Genomic DNA, 21,646 nt, shown 5'->3' on the forward strand with positions numbered 1-21,646 from the left:
GCCCAATCCTGATTCTTTGGGGTTAACCAAGATTGTCTGATCTGGCTACCTGCTGTAACTACAGCATTACTGTTAATGTTGGAAATTATAAAGGATTTCAGGATTGCTTATCTCCTTGTGCCATTATCCATCATTGAAGGTTGGCGATCATGTTGGCAATCCTATTTTTGTCAACAGCCGCATGTAAAAGTGCTACTGAGTTTTGTCCAAACCAGTCCCTTAGGTTTTGAAGCCATGTTCTCCTTCTGCCTGGACCTCGTTTGCCTTCAATCTTCTCCTGGAGGATTAAGTGAAGGATGGCATATTTTTCCAGATGTCGCATCACATGATCAAAATATTCTAACTTTTGCTTTTTAGTGGCTTTGAGGATTTCCCTTTGCTTACCCAGGTGGCTCATCACCTCCTCATTTGTGATTTTGTCAACCCAGCTTATACATAACAGCCGTAATGAATTTCTACTTAGTTCAAATGAGAAACATGCCCTTATAGGCCTGGAATATTTTATATATAAAAAAATAAGACATGTTAAAAGTAACACAATGACAAATATTTTTGGTTCACTTAAACAGGAGAGCCGAGTGGCTTAATTCTGTCTCTCTCATGCCTCTCTTGTAACAGTAGCTTAATTTTTTCTTTCAGCAGTTTGATTTCTTCTTCTTGCTTCATCACTTTCTGCTGAAGAGCACAAATGACCTAAACAAAACAAAGCAGACAATTATTGCCGCCGTCCCATATACAGAGTAATGCTAGCACAGGAAGTGAATTACCAGATAGGAGGGGATCACTTTTCTACGTGGCTGGTCACTTCCTTTTTTAAAATTAAGGATATCAGTCCTAATTTTATTTAAATTGTATCCCTTTCTTTTTTCTTTACTTTATTGTGGTTGTTAACCAACACAGCAGAAATGATATTCAAAATTAGGGGCCATTTATCTGGCTCATTGTCATAAATTATGACAATTAGGGGCTAATTGTAATAATCTGGGCTCATCATAAATTATAATCAACATTCACAATAATTATGGGCTAATTTGTTTTACAATCAAATTATGATATTCAGGCTTCAATAAAATAACTGAGTTGGAAGGGGGCTCCCAACTCCCTGCTCAGGCAGAAAACCCCATAGCTGTGATGGTGAACCTATGGCAAGCGTGCCTGAAGTGGCACATGGAGCCATGATGCCTGGCATGCACGGCGTTGCCCGTTCCTCTTCTGGGTTTCTGGCGCACATGCACACGCGTTGATCAGCATGGATGCCGGCCAGCTGATTGGCACATGCGTGGCAGTAATCCGAAGACTTGCTGGCTGGTGCACATATGCGTGCCGGAAACTGGAAGTTGACTTTTGGCCACGCGCATGCCCCCGGGCAGCTCCTCTTCCCGATTGCGGCTCTGGCAAGTGCACGAAGCGCTCCCTTTTCGGCACTCAGTGCCAAAACGGTTCGCCATCCCTGCCCTGTACCATTTGAGACAAACAATTGTCCAATCTTAAAAACCTCCAATGTTTTTGATAAACGTATGATCATTTCGGCTAATCAGGATCAGATCTCGCCAAAGCTTACATCGGCTGAATTATGGAAGAGTTCACTTTCCAGCAGCTGAAGGGCCGTCGGTCTACGGGAGGACGCGTCGCTGGTCAGCAGCTTCACGTATCTGGCCTGTATTGGCCACTTCCCACAGAAAGTGAGCGGGAGGCTGCCCCGTCTTAAGCCCATCAGAACTTCTGTCCTCTCCATTTCTGTTCCAAACGGCTGAAATAGTTCAAACAGGACGACGCCCAAACTGTACATATCCGACTAAGGAGATAAGAAATGTTCAGGGTCAAAACACTTTTCCCCCCATTTTTTAATACATCTTTTTAATATTCCTGCCCCCCCCTTTCCCCCACGACTCCCACGGGAAGGTGCACTGCATAGCAACAGCTATGGAGTGATTCTTGCTAGGGAGGGAAATTTTAGCAAAAGCAGCTATGTGGGCCAGAAACGTTTCCAGAGTTGATACTTTGAGCCAGCCTGACAATTTCAAAGCTGTACGGTGTTGCTTTCTAGGCGAGAAGCATAAATAACTGGGATCAGACTTGTCCCATCTCCCTCTTAAGCTTGCTTGTGTGGTGTGGTGTGTGTGTGGTGTGGATAGGCCACCAGACTTCTAAGGCGCAATATAATCACTGTAATTTTGTAAGGCGCTGCAAAAAGCGTTTCGCTTTTTAAAGAGCAATGACCTCTGAATCTTGTGGCTAGACGGTTTGGGAAGGAACGAAGACGGCTGCTTGCAGTTATCCTTTTGTTTCTCCTGACTGCTTCGTGGGAGCATCGATTGTTCAATAATTTTTCACGTGGATGGTTTTTATGCCCTTTTAATCAGTGGTTCCGTGTGCCTTCGCCATTTAGTCGTGCCGGCCACATGACCAGCGCTGGCTCTTCGGCATTGAAACGGAGATGAGCACCGCCCCCTAGAATCAGGAACGACTAGCACATATGTGCGATGGGAACCTTTCCCTTTAATCAGTGGCTAGAATGCAGTATTACAGGCTAACTCTGCCCACTGCCGAGAGTTGGATTCTGACCAGCTCAAGGTTGACTCAGACTTCCATCCTTACGAGATCGGTAAAAAGAGGACCCAGATTGTTGAGGGCAATAGGTTGGCTCTGTAAACCATTTTGAGTTAAACGACTAAGGAGCTGTACCTAGGTGCTATTTCTAAATACGTCTTGACATCTGAAAGATGGAATTTCAACCCTGTGCTCCTGTTTTGTTTTGTTTTAAAAAAAGCTTGTTAGATTGGAGGTTGAGATGTCCGTACCTTGAAATCATAATGAGAGCCTTGGAGTTGTTCAGGTGAGGCATACAGGCAAGTGCCCACTCCGGAGGTATGGATGAATGCTATACCAAAATAGAGGGAGCATGTTAGCTGCTTTTTTAAAAAAAAAAATCATGCATTGCAAATCAATAATCAAAGCAGTATTAGAGAGTAATAATTACCATTCTCTGCACTTAGCAGTTGGGTGGTACCTTCCTCTATAATATCTCTACAGGCTAATCCAAAGTCCCCTATTTTCACGTGGTGGTTAGGTCCTTGGAGAAAGATATTTCGGGGCTGTGAAAACAAAACCAATACACTGGTGATGTTCCCTAGTTGGGTAACGAAATGTCTGCAAGAAAACAAGGTCAAAGGGCACCCGGGACCCCTCATTTCAACCCTGAGCTACAAATATCCTCCTTTATTGGTATAAAACAAATGCAGTTCAGAAATTTCAAATCGCATTTCAATGAACACTTGGTGTGAAAGATTTAGATTCACTGAAAGTGTCGAAACGAGTTGTGAGCACTGAGTAGGCAGGGGTTGGCCTTGAAGGCTCTCAAAGACCCCTTTCTATTCTAGGTGGTGTCTTCTCCAGTGGCAAGAGGCACAAACACCCAGAGACCATAGGTATAAGGTTTAAGTCGTGTACTTTATTGTTCTCTGCCTATTACACAGGAATCTCCCCAGTTCACATGGGGACTACCAGGCAAGGTCACCTACCTTTTTGCTGTTTACGTAGTGTTCTGACTTAGATTTCCCCAGCAGCACGAAGCCGAGTCCTCGTCCCGATAAATCCCCTTTATTTAATTTATAGTGAATTCTTCTCCAGCAAAGTCTTTTCTCTCCCACCATCTTTCAAGATAGTTCACTATTACCGACCTTTATCAGGCTTGGAGAGTGGCCAGGACGATATCTTTCAGATGCCACAACACTTGGCAAGAATTCAGGAATGAACTCATTGTCTCCTGCAAACTCCACTCCCCTTTGGCTCCTCTTTTATTCCCTATGGCAGGGGCCATTCACCGTCCACCTGTGGCCTTACTCTCAAGTTGACCCTTGTTCCTTAGCTGCTCCCTTCGTCTCATGTGCACACTGGGAACAGGCTCCAGCTGTTCTTCTGCCTCACTGATATCTGATTCTGAAGGCAGCTAATAACTGTCAGACGGCTCTGGCCCACTCTCTGCCTCCGACACAGAGCCCTCATCAGAGCCTTCCCCAGCCCATGTTTCCCCCCCCCCCCCAACCTCCTCACTGTCGGAATCTGCTGCCAGCTCTTCTGGCCGCTGGCGGGCCACAACACATAGAGAGTCCAGGCTAATTCCTCACTTGACCCCTGCTCCGATGGTTGCTCTCCAACAAGTGGAGATGTAATCCTGAGGTGGACATGGCATCTTTGTCGAGGCCATGCATCTCTCTCTCTCTCTCTGCTGGCCTGCAACCTTTTAAACCAATGAGATCGTCTCCTAACTGGTTCCAGAACCAAGCATCAGCGTCACAAAGGAACAATGGCTCCAAGGTAAAGTTCCCAAATACGTTTTCTCCTCGCGCAAAACTGCCCATTTTTCTCCCCACGTAACATGGGTAATTTGATAAGACGTCCCCGCCAATGGGAAAGCGAATCGACGGACAAAAAATTAATCGACGCGATCATGACCAACAATACATCAATGCTTCACGAGTTACTGCCGTCCCATTCGGTTTACCAAACGGTGATCTGCCAGGTAAGCGATCTACCCACGCAATCTAAAAAAAAACTTAAAACGTCAGAATGCAAGGTGGTCCTTGGTTTACGATGACCATGGACCCCACGTTTCTGTTGCTAAGGGAAACATGGGTTAAGTGCCTTTTCTCCCATGTTTTTCGACCTTCCTTCCCACGGTTGTTAAGTTGAATCGCTGCGGTGGTTACGTTAATAACAAGGTCGTTAAGTGAATCTGGCATCCCCACTGACTTTGCTGCAAGAAGGTCGCAAAAGGAGATCACGTCTCTCTCTCTCTCACACACACACGGCGTACCGCAACCGTCACAAATACTAATCAGTTGCCAAGTGTCCCAATTCTGATCACGGGACCATGGTGCAACGTTCGTAAAAGGGCCATAAGTCACTATTTCCGGTGCTGCTGTAATTTCGGTCATTAAATGAACAGTTGTAAGTCACGGGCTACCTGTACATAGAATTTTATGCAGCGTGCCCAAAGCCAGTACTTCTGAAAAGACGTTTAATTCAGAATTACAGATTTTATTCCAAAGGGGTCATTAAATGTGATTCTTGACCTGGACATTTTGACTGTTCTGACCCAGGCTTCCTTAGAAAGCATGAAGCAAAGTCCCTGCAAAACCTCTTTTATTTACGCGAGAGTGAATTCTTTTCATTCACAGTCAGCCAGGCTTTAGCAAACAGTCTTTCCGAGGAATATTTATCAACACGAACCTTATCTCGTTTGGAGAGCTGCCAGATCATTAGTTTCCAAAAGCAGGGCAAGGCAAAACTTGGCACAGAATTTTCCACTCTTGAAACGACCGAAGGAACGAATTGTTTCCTGCAAAAGCCCACTCCCCATTCGCTCTTTTGTTTCCTATAGGAGGGGCCAATCATCTCCAAGGTGTGGCTTTACTCCCAAGTCGACCCTGCTTTCTTAATTGTTCTTGTCTTCTGGCAGCTCTGCGCATGCGCACACTGGGAACAGGCTCCAGCTGTTCTTCTGCCTCACTGCTGTCTATCTCCCTCTCTGCCTCCGACGCAGAGCCCTCGTCTTGAGTTTTCCTTCGTTTTAACCAAACCTCATTAAAGATGACAGATTCCTCCACTAGTTTGCATGTTGCCAATTATGACTTTTGTATCTTTTTCTTCCCAACTGTCCAAGAAAAAAGGAAGAGTTGTGCAAGACAACACACAAAACGCAGGTCCGGAAGAGAGGTGATATTTTACCAAATGTCCGAAGTTATAATACGGGATTGGGGAAATGCTTAACAGCAAGAACTCTTTTGAGACGCAAAGAATTAAGACCACACTTTAAATTCCAGCCAATCTGGCTTATTGCTTGTGCTGATTGAGGTAGTCTTCTACTTATGACCACAATTGAGCCCGAAAATTTCTGTGGCCACGTGAAACATTTATGAAGTCAATTTTGATCTGTTTTACGACCATTTGCTGCGGTTGCCAAGTGAAACACTGCAGTTCTTAAGTTAGTAGCACGGTTATTAAGTGAATCTGGCTTTCCCAGACTTTGCTTGTCAGGCGGTCGCAAAAGGGGATCACATAACCCTTGAACATGGAACCATCTTAAACAAAAACCAGTTGCTAAGCATCCAAATTTTGGTCAGGTGCCCATGGGGATGCTGCAACGGTCGTAAGTGTGAAGAATAGTCATAAGTCATTAAATGGACTGTTGTAGGTTGAGGAGTCCCTGTAACCAAGAATCTAGTCAACTAGTGGTCAGCACTAGGTTAACGCTAGAAAAAGAGTCAATAGAATTTTAAGGGGCGCGGTGGTCTCGAATGGGTTTTAATTATGATCCGGTACCAGGGTGGCTGAAAGGGACGTGGTGGCTCAGTGGCAAAGACACTGAGCTTGTTGATCAGGTTGGCAGTTCAGCAGTTCGAATCCCTAGCACCACATAACAGAGTGAGCTCCCGTTACTCGTCCCAGCTTCTGCTAACTTAGCAGTTCGAAAAATGCAAGTAGAAAAATAGGGACCACCTTTGGCGGGAAGGTAACAGCGTTCTGTGCGCCTTCGGCATTGAGTCATGCTAGCCACATGGCCACGGAGACGTCTTTGGACAGCGCAGCTTTGAAACGGAGATGAGCACCGCCCCCTAGAGTAGGGAACGACTAGCTCATATGTGCGAGGTGAACCTTTACCTTTAGAGTTCAAGAGGATTTGGGCTTAGACTGTTTCTGGGAATGTAATGATTCTAGGGAGATTCCTCTCTTGACTCCACCTCTGGACTCTACTTATCCTTTAACACTGCTGAGCCAAGCAGTGTTAGTAAATGACCAAAGGATGAAACATCATCTTTGGTTGGTTGGCTGCAGTTGATGCCATCACAGATATCTAGACGGTACCGTGTATTTTATCCCACTGTACTAGATATTCTAATACAGAGGGGGGGAAATTGCAAATATTTATTTTATCCCTCCCCATTTAGCCCCGCAAAAGCAGAATGCTCCACGGAGAACCACCCAAGAACAGAAGAAAGGAATAATGGCGAACATCTCCCTGTCAAAATGAAGAAGAGTGCCAAGGCCACGCCCATTGACGTGGCTGTCCACCACGATCACCATCCTGTCCATCTGGCTATAACCATCGGGTGTCATCACCTCATCCCCGACCTGCTGAAGCGGGGGGCAAGAATAGACGACCGGACGAAAGCCGGCCAAACCGCTCTTCACCTCGCCTCCAAAACCCTCAACCAAGAAGCCGTTCAGATGTTACTCTGCTGCGGGGCTCAGGTGAACTCCACCACTCCAATGACCCGAGAGACCCCTCTCCATCTGGCCGTCCAGACCTCCTCCTGCAAGGCCGGCGTTGTCCTAGCAGCCGACGGGAGGTGCGTGGAGCTTCTGCTGATGAACGGAGCCGACGTGAGTATGAAAGATTGGAAAGGCCAGGGAGCTCTTCATCACGCTTGCCGAAATGGCCGGGAAGACATCATTAACCTCCTCCTCAATTATGGGGCGGACGTGAACGCCTTAACGTTGCAAGCGGAGTCGTGCCTTTTCCTGTTCCTGGAGAAAGCGACCAACCTCAAGGCAGCCAACATTCTCTGGAAGCTGCTGAGCCTCTCCTACCCTCTGAAGCTCACCAACTCTGAGGGTCGTCTACCCCAACTGTTGGATGACGCTTACTGGGAGTCGCTGAAGGACATTCTCCTCCAACTCTCTTCCCAAGTGTGGTCCTTACAGGATATCTGCAAATTCAACATCCTGAAGGTCTACAGAGGAAACGCGAGATATTGGCTCAAAGAGGCGATGCCCGTCGAGCTGTGGGACTCTATCTACATGAGCCAACAGTTTTCATACGCTTCGAAAATCGCCGAGAGGATCTTTGACGGCGGGCGTCGCCAGTCCGAAGTAAGAGAAAGGCCCTGGGATGCCAGCCTCCTCCTCCTTTTCCTCCTGAGTGTGATTCCCGCGCTGTGGCAGGGCCCGCTTTTCCTGGGACGCTAAACCGTTGGGACAAAAATAAAATCGAAAGCGTTTTAAGCTTTGCGTTCCGAGTCAATCCTCACGGACGTTGCTTTCAATGGGGCTGCGCTCCATCCGTTGGAATATTTAAGAGAAGGAAAACGGAGAGGGATTTCTGCATTTGGAGATGGGCAACAGGCTACATTGGAAGGTTGACTCAGCCTTCCGTCCTTCCGAGGTGGGTAAAATGAGGATGCAAATTGTTGGGGGGCAAGAGGCTGACTCTGTAAACCACTCAGAGAGGGCTGTAAAAGCACTATGAAGCAGTATATAAGTCTAAGTGCTATTTGTCCCAGCTTCTGCCAACCTAGCAGTCCGAAAGCACGTAAAAAATGGAAGTAGAAAAATAGGAACCACCTTTGGTGGGAAAGGAACAGCGTTCCGTGCGCCTTCATCCTTGAGTCATGCCAGCCACATGACCACGGAGACGTCTTCAGACAGCGCTGGCTCTTCGGCTTTGAAACAGAGATGAGCACTGCCCCCTAGAGTCGGGAACGACTAGCACATATGTGCGAGGGGAACCTTTACCGTTACCTTAAAATAGATCCCATACCATATAGTATTCAGTTTGCTTTCTCCTTAATTGCCAGCGTTAATCTATTCATTTCCACACATTCTAATATTTTCCTAATCACATTCTCGTCAGTAGATATCTCTTCACTCTTCCAATTTTGTGCAAATACAATTCTAGCAGCCGTTAATATATGGTTAACTATGCATTTTCCTTACTGTATTTTTCGGGTAGAATCCCCAATAGAAATATTTCGGGGGGGGGGCTGCCTGCAAATGTATAATTTATAAAGGCATTCGTTAGTTTGAAGCAACAAAGACTAAGCGGGAACTTCTACTGCTTGCAATATCTCATGTAATGCTGATATAGGATGGCTTCTTGATTCTAAATATTTAACCACAGATCCAAGTTCTTAATTGTATTATTTGAGTGCAGAATTTTACTCCATTTCCTCTCGAGCATAAATAAGTCGCAGCTTTATGGAATACCTGTTATAGCTTTGGAGGACTATTTTACTTACTTTAATGTCCCGGTGCATGACGCCATTAGTGTGGATATAATACACTCCTTCCAGCAGCTCCTGGAAAATCTTTAAGGTCCAATGTTTCTCGATATGATAAGGATCTTTAAAAACATTTTAAAAAACGAAACAGTTTTAGCACGTGCTGGAATGGAATGTCTTTTATAACAGCTTGTTTGTGAGTCTGTTTAAAATGCGTTGATTTTTTTTAAAAAGAGAAGCAAGTAAGCATCTTTTCCCAGGACGGTCGCTTAGGTTTTTAAGACTTACTAGAGGCATCTGTTGCTTTCAGACACGTATCGTTTCTGGCGGCAATCCAGTCGCACAAAGAGGTCTCGCACAGTTGCATTTGGATGTGAAGCATCAGGTGATATTCGGTCTAAGAAGGAAAGAGAGAGGTATCTTTGTTTCTATGTGCCACAAGAAAGGTGTATAGTACTACAGCAAACCTATGAAAGGCCAGGCGGTGTTGTGGCCCGACAAGTCAGGCAGTGAGGAGGTTGGGGAGGAACACGGGCCAGTCTTTAGGGCTGAGGAAAGCTCAGACGAGGGCTCTGTGTTAGAGACAGAGAGGGAGCTAGACAGCAGTGAGGCAGAGGAACAGCTGGAGCCTGTTCCCAGCGTGCGCATGCGCAGAGCTGCCAGAAGACAAGAACAACTAAGAAAGCCGGTCAACTTAGGAGTAAAGCCACACCTTGGAGGTGATTGGCCCCTCCCATAGGAAACAAAAGAGGAGCAAACGGGGAGGGGGCTTTTGCAGGAAACAATTCATTCCTTCGGTCATTTCAAGAGAGGAAAGTTCTGTTTGTGACTGTAAGAGACTCCAAGTTTTGCCTTGTCCTGCATTCGGAAACTAGTTATCTGGCATCTCTCCAAACGAGATAAGGTTCGTGTGGATAAATATTCCTCTGAAAGACTGTTTGCTAAGCCTGGAGGACTGTGAAAGAAAGGAATTCACAGTCGCGTAAATAAAAGGGCTTTTGCGAGGATTTGATCTGATTTGATTTAAATCGTATCCACTCTGGTACCAGAGCGTAATTAACACCCATTCGAGATGAGTACTTACCGTACAAGGCTGGGGTGAAGGTATCTCCCTTTGGGAGTCTTCATCGCTACAAGACTCGTTCCCACTGGCGTGGTCCCCCTTTTCATCGCAACGTCGGATCGAGGGCTGGTTTCCGTTGTCCCTCCATTCGTTGCTTGTGTTATTGCCGCTACTGCTGCCGTAGGTCCCAGGAGGAAGCATGTAAAGATTCCCTTCGCTTCCTTTAGAATCTCTGCCAAAAGAGACCTCTGGAGTCTCATTGGCAAAGATGATGGAACTGTCTTCCATTTCTTGAATGCAACTCTGGTCCCTGCAAAAATAAAAAAAGTCCAAAATCAAGGCAAGGAAGGCAACTCTACATAATTATTATCTAATAATTTTAGCTGATAACTCGGCGTTGCCCAGGTATGCATAGATGTTGAAGCGTTTGTCTGACAGGGAGTCACTAAGAGGGGACTTTCTTCCCCATACTCCCATGCCCATCATCCCTGCCCTCTCCCTTCCCCCTCCCACGTGCTCCTGCTTCCCGCCTGCTTCCCCATTGGTCCACTGGTGGGCAAACATCACGGCTGGCTTTCCAGAAGAAGCCGTGAAGGAACTGATATCACAAACAATTGCTGCTCTAGGACGCCGCACTCGCTCTCCTTAACAGGCCAGGCATTCCAGAACACACACGCACGCACACACCAGGGGTGTCTACACACACACACACACACACCAGTATTTGTTTCCAGAGAATAAGTCATCTGTGTACCAGGTTTGGTTGAAATTGCTCAAGGTGCTCCACATTTATGCTGGAACATACATACACGCATACATATATATTGCAATACAGCAGCAGCCATGAGGTGACCATGCTCACCGCTTCCTGCAGCTCAAAAATAAGCCCGCCCCGAAAATATTGCCACACAGCAGCAGCCATGAGGTGACCATGCTCGCCGCCTCCTGCACCTCAAAAATAATAAGACGTCCCCCAAAATAAGGCCAAGCGCTTATTTCAGGGGTCAAAAGAAAATAAGACCCTGTCTTATTTTCGGGGCAGCACGGCACATACATAAATACATACAGCCTTTTTTATATAGAAGAAAGAAGAAAAGAGGAAGAAGGAGAACAATTTGTTTTTCAAAAAGCGAGGCAGTTTTTTTGTGGAGTCTTAGAATACATACTCGGAATTTCCTGGCTCCGAAGACATTTTGAGAGAGGGAAGATCCAAGCCTAAGCCACCTGTAATGAAGAAACAAGACACTTCACAAAGACAGTTTTGTAACGCCAGGTTCGTACAAGACGCACTAGGTGAAAATCAAATTGGATTTTACCGTTATTGCGGGCAGAATGCGATTTATATGTTGGGGCCATCATGGGACATATGGACAGGTCAGCTAAACCAGGTTTAAAATGTTTAGGTATGTATTCGAACCATTATTAATGCCATAAAACTTTCATCAGCTTTATATAAATATAGTGATGAAAGTCCAGGAACTTGCAGCCATCAAATGGGACTTGGAATTTCATTCAAGTCTCTGTGAGTCTTTCTGACAGGGGCCTTGTACTCGAGTTAAAAGCACTGAGGCACCTGCGGGTTGAAAGAATATTAGTGACATATTTATTAAGAGGGTAAACCTTGTGAGGTTCATGCCAAGGAAGGGAGCAACCCTTTAAACAGCATTTTTAGGAATTGGGGAGAAAAACCCAATGTACGGACCCTGTGCCTTCCATGCTCTTGGTTTTAATCCATCCAACGGCTCTGGATTTTAATTCTATCTGTGCTTTTATGCTATTGTAAGCAGACCACTTGAGACAGTGAGGGGGATGGCTTATACCTGCGGTGGCAAACCTATGGCCCGCAAGCCGTACGAGGGCCAAACGAGCCACCGTACCGGTATGATGGCCGCTGCTCCCGCCTACTACCGGTACAGTCGTACTGCCCGGAACCCACCACTGGATGGATGGATGGACGGACAGACAGACAGACAAAAACAAATAAATGCTCCCCTTTTGGACATGGTGGTTGAACATGTTCCATCCAAGCCGTGTGGTAACCTACAATATTAGGATGCTGCAGCTGAGCCAAGACTTTCACTTCCCGTAGGACCTACAGAAAGATCAGAGAGAACTTGTCACACGTGGTATGGCCAGATAAGACACTCTTTCCCAAGATACCCGGAGTTTCCAGAAATGGAACTAAGGGTGCTTTTCACTTTTGCCCCTGCCCATCGCCTGTCAGGTGCCAGAAACCAAGGAACCAAAGCCATTCGTCTGAAGACAGACAATTGGTTGCGTGCTAACGCGCTCTACAAGAATCTGAACTACTAACGGTCAAAGCGAAATGATGAGTCAATAAAATTCAAGGTGGGCCGGAAAAAGCAGATCTCTTGTGAGCGTGAAAGGATTCAAAAGGGATGATGTGCTTGACCCCTCCTCCTGGGCCTAGTCATTTCCTACGTCACCAGAAGATGTCCCAAAGTTGCTTTTTCAAGAGACAACTGGTTTTTCTTTGAAGACGTTTCGCTTCTCATCCAAGAAGCTTCTTCAGCGAAACGTCTTTGAAGGAAAACAAAGAAAGTCCAGTTGCCTCTTGAAAAAGCACCTTTGGGACAACCATGACCTGGAGGACTGAGAATCTCCATAGTTGCCATAAGATGGAATGTCCGCTATTAGGGCATTGCAAGCCCAAGGGCACCCCTTGAAAAAAACTGCACCCCCCCTCCCCCCCAAGCAAATGGTTTGAGTTGGGTGATGGGAAAGACTCCTGAAAAGCTGGGCAACTTCTCCTTCGAACTCCCTCCATCGACACTCTATGGGAGTGCAACAGAGGTGCTATTCAGCCAGTTCTGGCGAACCGGTAGCGGAAAGTTTGAGTAGTTCGGAGAACTGGCAAATACCACCTCTGGCTGGCTCTGCCCCCATCTATTTGCTCCCTCTGGAGTACCAGCTGATCAGCTTTTCTCTCTCTCTCTCTCTCTCTCTCTCTCTCTCCATTCTTCTTACCGGAAACACAGGACTTTTGGGGTTAGCACATTTTTGAAGCAAAGCAATAAAAATAGCCTAGTTTCTGCTTGCCAATTCACACATTTGCTTTAACATGAAACGTCGACTAACCCCGAGCCGGGAACCATCCATCACACCTTTCTTTGCGCAACATAAAACAAGCCCATACCTTCATGCAATCTCGTTTGGTGGCTTTCTTAATCAGGATTTTTTTAATCGCGTAGAACTGACCGTCGAGTTTATTTCTGACCTGGAAGGAGATCAATAAGGAAGAAGGATGTAAGAGAAATTTAGAACGAAAGGTGACACCAGCTTCCTTTTTGCAATAATAATAATAATAATAATAATAATAATAATAATAATAATAATAATAATAATAATAATAATAATAATAATAATAATAATAATAATAATAATAATAATTTAATCCAACTGTACAGTAGAAGTCATTTCACGGCAGTACGGTAGAAGCCATTTGAAGGCACAACAGGCTGTATCTTAATAGAACACATACTCCGAGGGGTGTTAGGGCTGTCTTACCCCCACAGTATTTGTTTCCAGAGAGTAAGTCATCTGTGTACCAAGTTTGGTTGAAATTGCTTGAGGTGTTCCAGAGTTATGCTGGAACACACACACAGCCATTTTTATACATATTTATATTTATTTATAAATAGGAGGAGGAGGAGGAGGAGGAGGAGGGAGAAGAAGAAGATGCTGCTGCTGCTACTGTGGTTGATTTCAGTTATAAATCGGTCAGTTATAAATACCTTATATACTGTTCCGTAGCCTCCTTTCCCAAGCCTCGAAATCTCATCAAATTCATTAACGTAACGAGATGTCTGTGCTTCAAAGAGGATGTCGTTCTCCCTGCTTTTTAAAAAGACTATTAATATGGAGTTGTTATTAAAAAGAAATTAAAAAGGAGGAACATTCCACTGTAGCACTTTCTTTCACGGAGAGATGAGTGAAGTGTAGAAATAGAAATGAGACCATCGATGTAGAAAAAAAATCCAGTTTGGTGACAGTCCACTAAGGATCAAATTAACTGATTTATATCCTGCGTTAGGTGCACTTTAGCTTTTACAATTCAGACATGGAAAAATTCTCATTCAGAACAGGAACCAAAAAGTCACTTCTTGTAGATGCCCGAGACTTTTTATGTTTACATGATTTACGGTTCCGACGTGACGTTAATCTGAATTTTATTTCTGCAATGCAGGGACTCTAGAAGCTGACGCTAAAGCCATTTTAAAGTCAACGTGTTAAATAAAACAGGTAGCGGGTTTAAACAAAACAATAGCATAGAATAGAAATAGAATAGATATTGGAATGAAGAATAGAATAGAATAGAATAGAATAATAGAATAGAATAATAGAATAGAATAATAGAATAGAATAGAACAAAACAGGAGTTGGAAGGGACCTTGGAGGTCTTCTAGTCCAAACCCCTGCCTAGGAAGGAAACCCTATACTTCAGACAAATGGTTATCCAACATCTTCTTAAAAGACTTCCAGTGTTGGGGCATTCACAACTTCTGGAGGCAACTTCTGTTCCACTGATTAATTGTTCTAACTATCAGGAAATTTCTCCTCAGTTCTAAGTTGCTTCTCTCCTTGATTAGTTTCCACCCATTGCTTCTTGTCCTGCTCTCAGGTGCCTTGGAGAATAGCTTGGCTCCCTCTTCTCTGTGGCAACCCTGAGATATTGGAAGACTGCTATCATGTCCTTCTTTTCATCAAACTAGACATATCCAGTTCCTGCAACCGTTCTTCATATGTTTTAGCCTCCAATCCCCTAATCCTCTTTGTTGCTCTTCTCTGCACTCTTTCTAGAGTTTCCACATCTTTTCTACATCGTGGCCACCAAAACTGGATGCTGCAAAACATTTACTCCTGGAGCTTTGAACACATACCTGTTTCCGTAGGAATCGCCATGGCCAACTTCCTATGTTAACAGAGAAATGAAAGAAAGAAATGCTGTAATCAGTAACCAAATGCACAATCAATTAACAAAGACTGGATTTGTGAAAATAAAATGAAAAGCCAAGAGAACTGCAAAACCCCCACTTCCACCCCATGCCCCGTTTTGGGCCTAGCAGGCCTCCCTGAAGCCTCCTGGAACTAAAAACGGGCTGCGAGAGGGGAGGACGCTGCAACCCCTGTGCCCCCCCCCCCCCCCGGTGCATGTATGCATGTGCAGCAGAGACCCCAAAACTCAGCTGGCTAGCGGGAGGCAGGCTGGAGCCGAGCTGGGCAACGCTTCACGTGGCCGCCGAGAGGGCTCCGTGCTTGCCATCGGTTGACCATCACGGCCCTATAGTTTAGCACGATAGCCAAATAAACTGGAATACTTAATGGTGGTCTTCAATCCCTTTGCCCAGTTCAGCAAAATAAGATGCCTCGGGGATTAAAAAAATTAAAACCACAAAAATCCTTCACCACAGCCGTAGCAGAAAAACTGGCCAAGCGTTTTGCACAAGGATGAAAAGAGATGATCTATAATCCCAAATATTGTTCTAAGCATGCTTTTAATGGGCCTGCCAGGAAGCAGTGAGAGAGAGAGGGAGGGGGAGAGAGAGAGAGAGCGGGAGAAAGCCAGAGAGGGAGAGAGGGGGGAGAGAGAGATGGAGAGAGAGAGACAGAGAGAGGTAGAGAACGGGAGAGAGGGGAGAGAGACAGAGAAGGAGAGAGAGGTGGGGAGAGAGACAGAGAGAGGGAGAGAGAGATGGAGAGAGAGAGACAGAGGGAGAGAGAGAGGGAGAGGGGGGAGAGAGAAAGAGAGGAAGAAAGGGAGAAAGAGGGGGGAGAGAGAGGGGGGGAGAGAGAGAGAGCGCGGGAGAGAGGGGGGGAGAGAGACAGAGAAGGAGAGAGAGAGGGAGAGAGAGGGAGAGAGAGGGAGGGAAGGGGAGAGAGAGGGAGAGAGAGAGAGAGAGAAAATTACCTCTTTGTGTATTTGCTTGTTGGCTGCTTTCATTAGTTGGGAAATGGCTCGATTATGCTGCAGTCGCAAAGTGCTGAATTCTTCACAGACGGCGAAATCGGAAAGCAAGCCCATCTGAGTAAATGTTTTACAGAGCACTGTATTTTGGGGTGGGGGGTGGGAGGGGGGGAGAACAAGCCCATTTGAAAATAAACCGAACGCTGTCCAACGCTTGCCTTCATTATGTTTTTATGGCCTCCCATCTTACTTCAATTGCTTTTGTTTCATCTAAATTATGCTTATAAGTCCCGCAGGGTGGATTTCAGAATAATAAAAAGTTAAGATATTAATAGAAGTAACGGTCATAATAAAACTAGCCACTGTCCAGCTCCCCAAATGTAAAACACGAGGAAATACAGCAGCTGCAAACCATCGGGAGATAAATAAAAAGCAACAAGAGAAAGACAGAAGAAGTAGGGACATTAAACTTTCCTATAAGTCTATAATGGTGAGGCCACTTGTCTATAAGAGAGCAAAGCCTTCTAGCACTGATGGTGTTACCTAGATAGGTAATGAAACATCTCCAAGGAAACAATCACGCTGAGAGAGCACCAAGGACCCCACAGTCCTCCTTCACCTCCTCCTCCTCCTCCCCTTCTTCCTCCACTCTGCAAACCCCACTCCCTCCTAGCGCTGATTATGTTACCTAGTTGGGTCATGAAACATGAAACATCAGGACTCCACAGTTCAACCTTTAGCTATAAATATTCCTTTCTATTGAGGAGGAGGGAGGGAGGGAGGAAGGAAGGAAGGAAGGAGGGAGGGAAGAAGGAAGGAGAAAATAATTTAGCCCCACCCACTGGATGTCCCAATAACACTGGCCACACCCTCAATAGCGCTGTGGGCCGGACAAATGGCAAACACGTCCGCAGGGCTACAAAAGCTGCCGTGTTATATTTAAGTATAGACAAAATGCATCTTGAATGTGTTAATTTTCCATCTATCGAACACGTTGGTTGAATTTAACAAAATCGAGCTCAAAGGAATGCCGTGTTTTGGTGCTACTCCCTGGGAAGCTTTCGGCCCCAAACTACTCCATAAAGATCAATTCAAACCCGTCACTAACATTGAAACAATCGCCTCGAACGCGTCGGATCTTGAGCATAGACGTGGCAAAGATGCTCCAGCAGTGAAACCAGCAGGAGCTGATTGGCAAAGGAGGACTTGATGTTCATTAATTTCTGGGAACCATTTGCACCCCGGAATTCGGCGGGCCAGTCAGAATCTGGGGGGGGGGAAAAAAGAACAAAAAGGAAACCAGTTTCACATCTCTAGTGCCCTGAAAATAAGATTTAAAGGCGTTTCAAAGGCATTGATATATTCGAAGCGCTAAGTATAACTCGGGGTGGGGGAGGTGCCCGACTTTTGAGACCTCTGGACTTCAACTCCCAGAATTCCCCAGCTGCAATTCTGGAAGTTGACGTCCACATCAACTTTAATTTTTTTAAAAAATTTAAAAAAAAGAGGGGGGGGGTTAGACACCCCTTCTTTAAAGTGTAAAGAACCCAGATGCCTTCAAAGGCAATTTCGCTTTCTTCCTCCTTCTTTCTGTACTTTTTTCCTGGAACAGATGGAAACGGTGCCGAGTGAAGCAATCATCTATTATTTATCTCTGCCTCCTATTTATGCCATGGAATATCCATGCTGCAATGCTGTTTTATAGCCCTGTGAAGCTGCAAGAGCCGTGCTCATAGGAGAAATGCTTGCTTTCCATGACAAATGGGATGTAATAAAGATGCCATCCACTTCCACGGGCTGAGTTGCTTTAGAAAGGCCTGTATATAAGAAGCAATCATCCCCAGAATTATTATACCAATTATTTATTACTCATACATATATAGACAAAGTGCTATTACTCATTTATTAAAAAGCTCTACGGCTCTTTCCGCCTACTTGCTTTATATTTATGGCATGAGCTACGGTAGTTGTTAAGATTTTTAAAGAACAAAAATGCGAAAGGAAAATATAAATTAATGCGTAGGATAATTTCGCTGGGTTCAACTCTATGCAAACAACCAAACTGATTCCACTTCAAGGAAATTCGCTGGAAATTCACACGCATTTATGAAGATTCACCAATGTATGTGCTGTAGTGTTGTGAAAAAAATACCAACACACCTATGCAAAAGCATTTGGGCATAAGTGATTTTCTCTTCAAATTGTCGAATTCCATCTCCTATTAATTTACATGCAGCTTAGCCTTATGCTTAAGGTTCCCCTCGCACATATGTGATAGTTGTTCCCGACTCTAGGGGGCAGTGCTCATCTCTGTTCCAAAGCCGAAGAGCCGGCGTTGTCCGAAGACGTCTCCGTGGTCATGTGGTCGGCATGACTCAACGCCAAAGGCGCACGGAAGGCTGTTCCCTTCCCACCAAAGGTGGTTCCTATTTTTCTACTCGCATTTTTTTAAAACGTGCTTTCGAACTGCTAGGTTGGCAGAAGCTGGGACAAGTCACGGGAGCTCACTCCGTTATTCAGCGCTAGGGATTCAAACCCCCGACCTTTCTGACTGACAAGCTCAGCGTCTTAGCCACTGAGCCACCACGTCCCCTACAAGATAAATCCCATGATTTATCTTAGGATAAATCAATTCCAAATGGGAAAATAGCTTAATGCTGGTTTTCTTCATCCTTTTCACGTCAGTCGAGGTGCTAAAAAGTTTGTGTGGTTTATACCCGATGACAGAATTTATTTCGGAGGCCACTAACACTTCTGCAGCGTGTGGGCAGCAGACTCGTTTTTTAAAGGAAGTCATTCAGCGTTGCAAAGATCCTGGTTTGCCTCTGAAGCCATAAAGAGGACGCCTGATGCAACAAGATTGCAAAGAGTCACAAGACTCATTCAAAGAAATGATGAAACAGCTGCTTATCTGCCTGAAGGTAAAAGACGTCAGATCAATAAGGTAATAAGTTCAGCCGTTCAATACCCTTCAGCATTTGGATTGTGGTACAAAACACTATTGTACAAAGACCGCATTTTCAAACACAGGCAAGCAAGGAAAAATAAAAAGTGGCAACAGAATTACATGGAATGTAGGAATTTATCTGAAAACACACCACTTTAAAATACCTCTTTCTTGTTTATCAAGATTTCCCCCCCCCTCAGGCAGAATCAAAAGAACATTAAGTTACATCTCATCCTGAATTTTAAATCTTTGCCCAGAAACCCGGAAAAATGCAAGATTTCTTATTTTCCTCGTGGGAGGTTTATTTTTTTAAAAAACACAGCTTAAAAAAGCATCATCTTCCCAATGCAGAATTGTCAACCTGCGCAGTCACAACATATATTCACTAAAGTTCATTTTATAGAGGAAATAAATATAGGAAGTCCTCAGGTCACAATCGAGCCTGGAATTATGATCATAAGTTACTGCAGTCCTTAAGTGGGTCGCCAGGTGACCGGATCTGATTTTACGGCCTTTTTTTTGCAACTGTCGTTAAACGAACGCTGCAGTCGTTAAACAAATCAATTTGACCCAATGGGTTTTTTTTTGGGGGGGGGGGGTTGCAACTGGAAGAAGATGCCAGAAACCAGCAAAAAAAAAAAAAAAACGTTCAAAATCAGGGTGTAAGCCAAGAACTATCTGTAGATGTAACACATAAAAAATTAAACTATCTTTGACTGTTCTTCTCCCTGCATTAAGTATAATCTCTATTGTCATTGTACTTAAATACAAGGAAATTGGTGGGGCAATACCTGAAAACGTTGAAAACTATCATGTTCGTTTTTCTAGTTTTTCTGGATGCAGGTCCCGTCCCGTCCCCCTTTTCTGTTCAATCATGTCCGATTTGCAAAAATGCCTGGACAGGTTCTGGCAAATAGGTAAAGGTTCCCCTCACACAGACATATATGCTAGTCATTCCTGACTCTAGGCAAATACTTTCCAGCAAAAAGGCATTCAAACAGAAATTGAACAATTGAGGGATCATTTACTTTTAGTTTGTTTCTTGAGTGGATTAGGCTGCTCAGGTGAGCTCTACCGCAAACCTATTCCCTGCTCAGGAGGGAATGTCTATGTCTGTTTTGCAAACGTGGAGGAAGCTGAATACAATCCTGGAATTAATGAGCTTTCTTATTAACTGGCAGCAAGTAGTAATTTGCCCTTCATTATGCCTCATTTGCCTTCATCTTCCTCTCCATCCACTTTGTAACCTCCCTCTTGTTAAATATCAAATTATAAAAAGCTGCCCTTCAGGGACTTTTGTCTATACCGCAATTCACCGAACAAAACACAGGAGAGGAAGATGACATTGTACACCTAGGTCATTAAAAGGCCAACTTTATATACAATCCCCCATTACAATCCCCAGTTGTGTATAAAATGATCTGCACATGTACACATACCTTTCTGTCTAAAGTAATCAACCGATGCACATCCCATTTACAATCCCCAGTTGCATATATAATAATCCAGGGATGCATAAATATAAATATGTGCACACACACACACACACACACACACACACGAGACCCTAGATTATTCTTTCTCTCTCCCCCCCCCTCTGTGTGCGTATGTGTACACATAAACACAAAAATAAACATTATCTGTCTCTCTCACACATATAGTGCACTATACATATATATATATATATACATGCGCCCCCTTTAAAATAAACACCTTTTGTGTATGTGTTCCCATACTTAACAATCCCCAGTTGCATATAAAATAATCTAGGGAAGAATAGAGGTAGGTAGGTAGGTAGGTAGACAGACAGACAGACAGATTTACATGACAGATGGTAGATAGAAATACAGATAGGTATAGGCAGATAATAGTTTAAAAAGAAAGGAGAGAGGCAGACAGATAGACAAAGAGATAGAGAAACAGGCAGCTGTAGATAAGATAGATAGATAGATAGATAGATGATAGATAGATAGATAGATAGATAGATAGATAGATAGATAGATAGAGACATGGATGGATGGATGGATAGAGACGCAGACAAGACAGAAAGATATAAATAGAATAGCGCCCCCCCACCCCCCACCCGAGCTCAGATGCGCCCCCACCCCCCTCCCTCTTTCCCTCCCCACCGCCTTACCACCCATGCACCTACACACGTGTACACCCTTCCCCACCACCCAAAGCCCTCTTTCCTTCCAGCCGCCCTCGGCCTTCCCGGCCCGCGCACCGTCGAAGGGCGGCTCGGCTCCGGCCTCCTCCTTCTCCTCCTTGGGGAAGCCGAGCGGGGCAACCCGCGGCCTCGGGGCCCCACCGACGATGAAGGCAGCCTTCCTCCGCCACATTGCCGCGCTCTGCAAGGCCGCCGCCTCCGCCGCCGCCTCCGCCGCTGCTTGCCGGCCTGCCTGCCTGCCCGCCCGCCTGCCTTCGTCCCGCCCGGCTCGGGGACGCCCCCTACCTGCCCGCCTGGGCCGCACGCCAGGCCGCCACTACAGTGCCCATAGTCCGCGGCCGGAGGGCTAGGGGGGCGACTCCACAGGGCGTGGATGGCTGGGTGGGTATGTGTGGGGGGCAGGCCGCCCAATAGAAGGGGTTTTTTTAAACTGATTTTATTATTTATTATTATTATTAATTATTATTATTATTTTATTCATTATCTGAACCTCAAGTCAACTGAACATTTAAAAATGTGTCCAAATACCAACTAACAC

General features: G+C 45.1%; 2 protein-coding genes across 3 annotated transcripts; one reads left to right on the forward strand and one right to left on the reverse strand.

Annotated features, from left to right (window-relative positions):
• Window positions 1-483: 483 nt before the first annotated feature.
• On the reverse strand, window positions 484-21,351 carry EIF2AK1 (eukaryotic translation initiation factor 2 alpha kinase 1). 2 transcript variants are annotated; one of them, XM_081965866.1, is made up of 15 exons: window positions 21,166-21,351; window positions 17,100-17,258; window positions 15,995-16,131; window positions 14,967-14,998; window positions 13,821-13,920; window positions 13,223-13,303; window positions 12,057-12,157; window positions 11,232-11,288; window positions 10,087-10,375; window positions 9,291-9,399; window positions 9,021-9,124; window positions 2,981-3,095; window positions 2,802-2,881; window positions 1,562-1,795; window positions 484-693 (listed from the first exon to the last, which is right to left on the reverse strand). In XM_081965866.1, the coding sequence occupies exons 1-15, from the start codon at window positions 21,278-21,280 to the stop codon at window positions 562-564; spliced, it is 1,845 nt and encodes a 614-aa protein (XP_081821992.1). In that variant the 5' UTR covers window positions 21,281-21,351; the 3' UTR covers window positions 484-561. The 2 variants fall into 2 exon arrangements, with proteins under 2 accessions (XP_081821992.1, XP_081821991.1); XM_081965865.1 differs by having other exon boundaries at window positions 13,821-13,923; window positions 21,166-21,350.
• Window positions 4,954-9,011, forward strand: ANKRD61 (ankyrin repeat domain 61). Its single transcript, XM_081965867.1, has 2 exons — window positions 4,954-5,718; window positions 6,951-9,011. The coding sequence occupies exons 1-2, from the start codon at window positions 5,618-5,620 to the stop codon at window positions 7,969-7,971; spliced, it is 1,122 nt and encodes a 373-aa protein (XP_081821993.1). The 5' UTR covers window positions 4,954-5,617; the 3' UTR covers window positions 7,972-9,011.
• Window positions 21,352-21,646: the final 295 nt, after the last annotated feature.

The sequence above is a fragment of the Natrix helvetica genome, assembly GCF_964273705.1.
Source record: "Natrix helvetica genome assembly, chromosome: 13".
In the NCBI taxonomy this organism is placed as follows: domain Eukaryota; kingdom Metazoa; phylum Chordata; class Lepidosauria; order Squamata; family Natricidae; genus Natrix; species Natrix helvetica.

Excerpts from the sequence above, each read along its gene's own strand:
- EIF2AK1 (XM_081965865.1), bottom strand. The coding sequence starts at position 21,280 with ATGTGGCGGAGGAAGGCTGCCTTCATCGTCGGTGGGGCCCCGAGGCCG. Across the intron at positions 17,259-21,165 it reads AGCCGAGCCGCCCTTCGACG|ATTCTGACTGGCCCGCCGAA; the intron begins GTGCGCGGGCCG and ends CCCCCCCCCCAG. Across the intron at positions 12,158-13,222 it reads CCAAACGAGATTGCATGAAG|GTCCTACGGGAAGTGAAAGT; the intron begins GTATGGGCTTGT and ends ATCTTTCTGTAG.
- ANKRD61 (XM_081965867.1), top strand. The coding sequence starts at position 5,618 with ATGTTGCCAATTATGACTTTTGTATCTTTTTCTTCCCAACTGTCCAAG. Across the intron at positions 5,719-6,950 it reads AACGCAGGTCCGGAAGAGAG|CCCCGCAAAAGCAGAATGCT; the intron begins GTGATATTTTAC and ends CTCCCCATTTAG.